At 55.4% G+C, this 6,575-nt stretch overlaps 2 protein-coding genes across 3 annotated transcripts in view; one reads left to right on the top strand and one right to left on the bottom strand.

The window, feature by feature from the left end:
- B3GAT3 (beta-1,3-glucuronyltransferase 3) overlaps positions 1-4,183 on the top strand; it is a 5,782-nt gene extending 1,599 nt beyond the window's left edge. The window contains exons 3-5 of the mRNA XM_011993372.1: positions 2,167-2,527; positions 2,718-3,008; positions 3,686-4,183. Coding sequence (XP_011848762.1) covers positions 2,167-2,527; positions 2,718-3,008; positions 3,686-3,784 — 751 coding nt within the window. The 3' untranslated portion in view covers positions 3,785-4,183. The remainder of the gene's footprint in view (positions 1-2,166; positions 2,528-2,717; positions 3,009-3,685) is intronic.
- Positions 4,184-4,356: 173 nt separating this feature from the next.
- On the bottom strand, positions 4,357-6,575 carry ROM1 (retinal outer segment membrane protein 1). 2 transcript variants are annotated; one of them, XM_011993373.1, is made up of 3 exons: positions 5,627-6,575; positions 4,969-5,215; positions 4,357-4,852 (listed from the first exon to the last, which is right to left on the bottom strand). In XM_011993373.1, the coding sequence occupies exons 1-3, from the start codon at positions 6,214-6,216 to the stop codon at positions 4,634-4,636; spliced, it is 1,056 nt and encodes a 351-aa protein (XP_011848763.1). In that variant the 5' UTR covers positions 6,217-6,575; the 3' UTR covers positions 4,357-4,633. The 2 variants fall into 2 exon arrangements, with proteins under 2 accessions (XP_011848763.1, XP_011848764.1); XM_011993374.1 differs by having other exon boundaries at positions 5,723-6,569.

Raw genomic sequence — 6,575 nt, 5'->3', positions numbered from 1 at the left:
GGAGGCTGAGGTGGGAAGATTGCTTGAGCCTGGGAGGCGGAGGTTGCAGTGAGTGGAGATCATGCAACCTGGGCGACAGAGAGAGCGAGCCCATTTCAAAAAAAAAAAAAAAAAGTTGAAAGCACTTGGCCTGATAGTCATCCTAGGGTCCAGAAATAGTTATACCAGCTGTTACTTACAGTGTGTTTACTCTCTACCAGGCACTGTGTTCAGTGATTTACATTTGCTTTTGTTTTAAATCAAAATGTAATTGGTTTTACTAATAAAACCAGTTGGGGAATGTGGTTTTTGGATCTGTAGCCATAAGGGTGTTAATACATCTTCTGGGAATCAGATGGCTGTCCCATTCATGCACAGGAAGTTCTAGACCCCACTGTGACATGCACACATACACACACACACCACCAGCCCTGGGACAGGCAGGTAGATCTGAAGGATAAAGAAGCACAGAAGAGCCAAGCCCCACGTTCCATGTTCCACGTTCCACATTCCTGGTTTGTTCCTTTTTTTTTTTTTTTCTTTTTTTCTCTCCCCGCCTCCCCACCCTCCCGCCGAGATGGGGTCTTGCTCTGTTGCCCAGGCTGGAGTGCAGTGGCGTGATCTTGGCTCACTGCAACCTCCACCTCCTGTGTTGAAGCAATTCTCCTGCCTCAGCCCCCCGAGTACCTGGGATTACAAGCATGCGCCACCACGCCCGGCTAATTTTTTGTATCTTTAGTAGAGATGGGGTTTCACCATGTTGGCCAGGCTGGTCTGGAACTTCTGACTTCGTGATCTGCCCACTTCGTCCTCTCAAAGTGCTGGGATTACAGGCGTGAGCCACCATGCCCGGCCAGTAATTTTTTGTACTTTATTTTTGTATTTTATTTATTTTTTCTTTTTTGAGACGGAGTCTCGCTCTGTTGCCTAGGCTGGAGTGCAATGGCGCGATCTTGGCTCACTGCAAGCTCTGCCTCCTGTGTTCACGCCATTCTCCTGCCTCAGCCTCCCAAGTAGCTGAGACTACAGGTGCCCGTCACCATGCCTGGCTAATTTTTTGTATTTTTAGTAGAGATGGGGTTTCACCGTGTTAACCAGGATGGTCTTGATCTCCTGACCTCATGATCCGCCCACCTCGGCCTCCCAAAGTGCTGGGATTACAGGTGTGAGCCACTGTGCCCAGCTCTTATTTAATCTTTAAAACAACATTGTTATAAAGTACTGTTATTCCCATTTTACAGTTGAGGAAACTGAGGCTCAGGGAGATTGAGCTACTTTCCCGAGTTGTCTCACATAATAAGTTACAAAACTGGATTTCAAACCCAGATATACCTGATCCTAAAGCCTGTACCCTTAATTTTTTTTTTGAGACAGAGTTTCGCTCTTGTTGCTCAGGCTAGAGTTCAGTGGCACAATCTCGGCTCACTACAACCTCTGCCTCCCGGGTTCAGGCGATTCTTCTGCCTCAGCCTCCCGAGTAGCTAGGATTACAGGCGCCTGTCACCATGCCTGGGTAATTTTTTGTATTTTTAGTAGAGACGGGGTTTCACCATGTTGGGCAGGCTGGTCTTGAACCTCTGACCTCAGGTGATCTGCCCACCTCGGCCTCCCAAAGTGCTGGGATTACAGGCATAAGCCACCATGCCTGGCTTTTTTTTTTTTTTTTTAAGAGATGGAGTTTTGCTGTTATCGCCCAGGCTGGAGTGAAATGGCGCAATCTCAGCTCGCTCCAACCTCTGCCTTCCAGGTTCAAGTGATTCTCCTGCCTCAGCCTCCCAAGTAGCTGAGATTACTAAAGGCATGCGCCACTACACCCAGCAAATTTTTGTAGTTTTTTAGTAGAAATGGGGTTTCACCATATTAGCCAGGCTGGTCTGGAACTCCAGACCTTAGGTGATTCACCCGCCTTGACCTCCCAAAGTGTTATTACAGGCATGAGCCATCACACCTGGCCCTGTGCCCTTAATTTATAGTCTACCACAGCCAGAACTCTGGGGTTGAGGTGGGTGATGGACATGGAGCAGAAGAACAGGGCAGGTGAGTGTTAGCATGAAGTTGACAGGCAAGAAAGAGGGAGTTTAGGCATTGGTTGGGAAAGGCCAAGGGAGATGCAGAAGCTGTCTGCCCTGGCTGGAGCGGGCACATGGTGCTTGCCCCTTTCCCTTGTGCTGCATCTCTCCACTGCAGGCTGGTACAGAAGGCAGAGCTGGTACGGCTGTCCCAGACACTGAGCCTGGTGCCCCGGCTGCATTGGCTGCTGGTGGAGGATGCTGAGAGTCCCACCCCGCTGGTCTCAGGGCTGCTGGCTGCCTCTGGCCTCCTCTTCACACACCTGGTGGTCCTCACACCCAAAGCGCAGCGGCTTAGGGAGGGCGAGCCTGGCTGGGTTCATCCCCGTGGTGTTGAGCAGCGGAACAAGGCCCTGGACTGGCTCCGGGGCAGAGGAGGTGCTGTGGGTGGGGAGAAGGACCCACCACCACCAGGGACCCAAGGAGTCGTGTACTTTGCTGACGATGACAACACCTACAGCCGGGAGCTGTTTGAGGAGGTGAGCACCAGGATGGGGAGGGGCAAGAGACCAGGTGCGGCCAGCTTTATTTGTTACCTTGGTTAGCAGTGTTGCCATTGGCTACTGGGTGAGGGGCTGGAAGCAGTGGGGCAGAGTGAGCCAGGTGGCTCTTTCTGCTGATCCCTTCCCTGGACCACCCCTCTGTTTCTTCTCTCCTGACCTCCATTAGATGCGCTGGACCCGTGGTGTTTCAGTGTGGCCTGTGGGGCTGGTGGGCGGCCTGCGATTTGAGGGCCCTCAGGTACAGGACGGCCGGGTAGTAGGCTTCCACACAGCATGGGAGCCCAACAGGCCCTTCCCTGTGGATATGGCTGGATTTGCTGTGGCCCTGCCCTTGCTGTTAGCTAAGCCCAATGCCCAGTTTGATTCCACTGCTCCCCGGGGCCACCTGGAGAGCAGTCTTCTGAGCCACCTTGTGGATCCCAAGGACCTGGAGCCACGGGCTGCCAACTGCACTCGGGTAAGGGAATGCAGGTGGGCATAGAAACCTGGCTCTGGGATGGACAGGTGATGGGGGAGGTACAGTGAGACCCTGGGAATGGGTAGTTTAATCAGGAGGGCCTCTCCAGACCTCTGATCAGCCTTGCTGACTCTACTGAAGGGGAAGCTGGGAACCAGCGGGGGAAAGTGGTCCCTGTCACTCTGCCCTGAGTTCTGGAAACCCATGTGGCACAGAGAGGATAAAGGAATAAGGCCCCGTTTTTTGTTTTTTTTTTTTTTTGAGACGGAGTCTTGCTCTGTCGCCCAGGCTGGAGTGCAGTGGCACAATCTTGGCTCACTGCAAGCTCCGCCTCCTGGGTTTACATCATTTTCCTGCCTCAGGCGCCCGCCACCACGCCCAGCAAATTTTTTGTATTTTTAGTAGTGACGGGGTTTCACGGTGTTAGCCAGGATGGTTTCGATCTCCTGACTTCGTGATCCAACCACCTCGGCCTCCCAAAAGTGTTGGGATCACAGGCATGAGCCACTGCGCCCAAGGCCCCACTTTAGAGGCACTAAGTCTTCCTCCACCCTGCCCTTTACGCTTTGAAGCCTACACTGTATATTTGATAGGGTTAGAGAATCCATTCCAGGCTGAGAGTCTCAGAGGCCTGGCTACAGCTGGGCCTGGCTCTCACTGCATCCCTGCTGGCGCAGGTACTGGTGTGGCATACACGGACAGAGAAGCCCAAGATGAAGCAGGAGGAGCAGCTGCAGCGGCAGGGCCGGGGCTCAGACCCAGCAATTGAGGTGTGATGGCGGCCCCACCCCAACTACCACCTCTTTTCAGGCACAGACCTTGTGGGACTGGGCCCCAGGCCTGCCCAGGATGTGGTTTTCCAAGTCCTGATCCCTTGGAGCCAGAAGTGGCCCCTCTGCTCCTCCAGGCCCAGGGCATGGTCCTGCTGCTTCACCCCTCCCCCAGCCTGCCATGTGGTACTGCCCACAGGCTGGGGACAAGCAGCCCTTGTATTGAGCCAGGTTGGCCCTGTCTAGGGTGGAACAAAAGGACCCAGGAGGGAGGGCAGCTGACTAACTGGGTAACTTATTGGGGCTGGGCATGCACTGGGGGGCTGGAGGAGCTGGGCTGGACCCTCCCCACCTGAGCATGCTGACCCCTTTCCTACCTCCAGAATAAAGAATCTCAACCTGGAAGGGCCTCTTGTTTTTCTTTGCTTCTTACATTGGGTTCTTGCTTTCTGATCCTTACAGATGTGGGCTGCTATTCCTGCACAGGTCGAACCAGGGTCCAAACTTTGGAGTCCTGGCTGCTCCGTCAGACAGAAATCAGTTCTCCCAGGCCCCCATCCCCTTGACAAAAAAAGCAATTGCTTCCTTCCAAAAGCTTTATTGGGTCTGTACCAGAATCAGCCTCCAGGCCTTCCCATGTCACTTTCCCATCACTCTGTTCTTCGCTGTTCCCTGGTGGTTCTGGCTACAAGGGCTAGTAGGGCATCTGGTTTTCTTTCTTACCCCAGTCCAGCTTGCTAACTATCCTTAGCCCCTCTAATCCCACGATCCCCCCAACCTGGAGCCTTGGTAAGGAATTGTGAGGTTTTTAGACGTGTCCATCCCTTCCTCTTCCTCACCCCAAGCTCCAGGCCTCTAGGCCTCAGATAGATCCTCCTTAGGAGGTGCCTCTCCTGGTGGGGCCTCCTCAGGTGCTGGCCTGCAGGCAACCCCTCCCTGTAGCCATGCTGTTTTCAGCATATCTTTCAGCCCACCGGGAAAGAGATAGCCCTGGGTCTCTCCTTCCCCATCAATGACCCCTCCAAGCCCCTCCAGTGCTGTTTGCAGGTACCGCAGGCCGAGGAGCACCAGAGCCTGTGGGGGAAGCAAGGGGAAAGAGTTAGGGAGAGTCAGCGGTTCCAGGAGGCCCAGGGTTGGAGTGAGTGAGGAGTACCCGGTGGGAGGAGGCCTCAGATGCTTTGCTGACTCACCTGCAGTAGGAAGGTGACAGCCAGCATGCTACCCAGTGTGCCTGCCAAGTCCTGCAAGTGCTCCAGCAGCACCTCATGGCACCCTTGGGCCCAGAGGTTTTGGTTGGGTTGTCGGGGATCGAACAGGGGGTGGGCGTAGGAGTCTGAAAGACGGTTTTGCAGGCAAGGCCGGGGTGAGTGGGGGTTGCAACAGGAGAAAGGGACCCCATCAGTCAGGTATAGGCCTTCCACATTGCTCTGGATCCGGCTGCAAAGGGAGGGATAGAGAGGTTAGGATGTCTGGAGCTAGAGGCCTGGGGGAGGGACTGAAGGGCACAGGTATTGAGAAGGGAAAAAGAATGGTAAAACATTTACTGACTGCTGTACTATGTGCCAGCCAAGCATAATTCACTTATCTTCACAACAACTCTATCAGATAGGTACCTATCAGATAGGTACTATTATCTCCATTTTACAGGTAAAGGAATGGGCCCAGGGTGGTTTGGTAACATGCCCTGGGTTTCACAGCTAATAAATGGCAGAGCTGTAACCGGTCTCTCAGCTACTATGCTCTACTATTGCCCCTCTGAGCCAGGTGGAGATTCAAGGCAGCAGGAGGGAGCCTGTCTAGGGAGGAGGAGGAGGAGGAGGAGGAGGAAGGGAGACGAAAATCACTCACTCAACCACATCCTGGTCACTGGGGTCCAGGTAACGGCTGCTGACCCACTGGACCCCAAACCAATCCTTGTACCCGTGGCGTCCGCAGCATTGGTACCTCAGTTGCAGCTCATCCACCAGCCTTTTGGCCTGACAGTGCCCAGGCACCTCCGTGTCCTTGTAGTGAGCCAAGGCAGTCCCCAGGCCCTCCTCCAGCGCCTCATCCAGACTCCCAGGCAAAGCCAGGGCTAGCCCGAGGGCGATGACCAGGAGCCCCCCACCACCAGCTGTCCCAGCCACCAGCATCGGGCCCAGGACCCCTCGCCAGGGAGGGTATAGAGCTGCATTCAGACTTGCCCGGCTGGCTCCTACACCCACTAGTCCTGTGCCTAGAGCCACCGCACCCGCTACCAGGGCAGCCTGGGGCAGGGCAGGGAACTGACAGGAGGGAGCCAGGAAGGTGCCAAGGTGCCTCAGCTGGACCAGGAGGTGCCCGCTACAGAGGAGGATGAGGCCACCAGCCAGCACCAGCAGCCAGGAGAGAAGCCAGAGCCCTTGTGCCAGGCGGATGCGGGGCTGCAGGGGCAGCACCAGGGGTAACACCGGCGCCATCTCCCATCTCTGCCCAAGGGAGTGCAGAGGTGTCGGGGATGGAACTTGGCTGGGGCAGGATGCTGAGTCAGCCCGGCCCGACTTGAGCTGGGCTAATGCCACCCTGACCCCAATACCCTGAGCATCCTCCCATCCTCAGCCTTAATAACCCGCCGCCCTGTCAGCCCCAATACAGGATGCCTTGGTCTTGCCCCTTTGGAGAAACTCCGCCCCTAGGCCGAGTGCCCGTTTTGTGACCCCGCCCCTGACCCTCGCGGAAGTGGTGGGGCTGGTCGGTTCAGCCCTGAGGGGTTAGGGGCTGGGGGGCGGAGACCTCGGGGCGGGAGCTCCCTATCCCGTCCCCTGGGAATCCGGGGGCG

Source organism: Mandrillus leucophaeus, unplaced genomic scaffold (genome assembly GCF_000951045.1).
Source record: "Mandrillus leucophaeus isolate KB7577 unplaced genomic scaffold, Mleu.le_1.0 Scaffold43, whole genome shotgun sequence".
In the NCBI taxonomy this organism is placed as follows: Eukaryota; Metazoa; Chordata; class Mammalia; order Primates; family Cercopithecidae; genus Mandrillus; species Mandrillus leucophaeus.
This window is presented reverse-complemented; position numbering and strand designations above follow the sequence as displayed.

Coding starts and splice junctions, on each gene's coding strand:
- ROM1 (XM_011993373.1), bottom strand. CDS start 6,216: ATGGCGCCGGTGTTACCCCTGGTGCTGCCCCTGCAGCCCCGCATCCGC. Junction 5,216..5,626: donor AGTGACCAGGATGTGGTTGA/GTGAGTGATTTT, acceptor CTCCCTTTGCAG/CCGGATCCAGAGCAATGTGG. Junction 4,853..4,968: donor CTGTCACCTTCCTACTGCAG/GTGAGTCAGCAA, acceptor CTTCCCCCACAG/GCTCTGGTGCTCCTCGGCCT.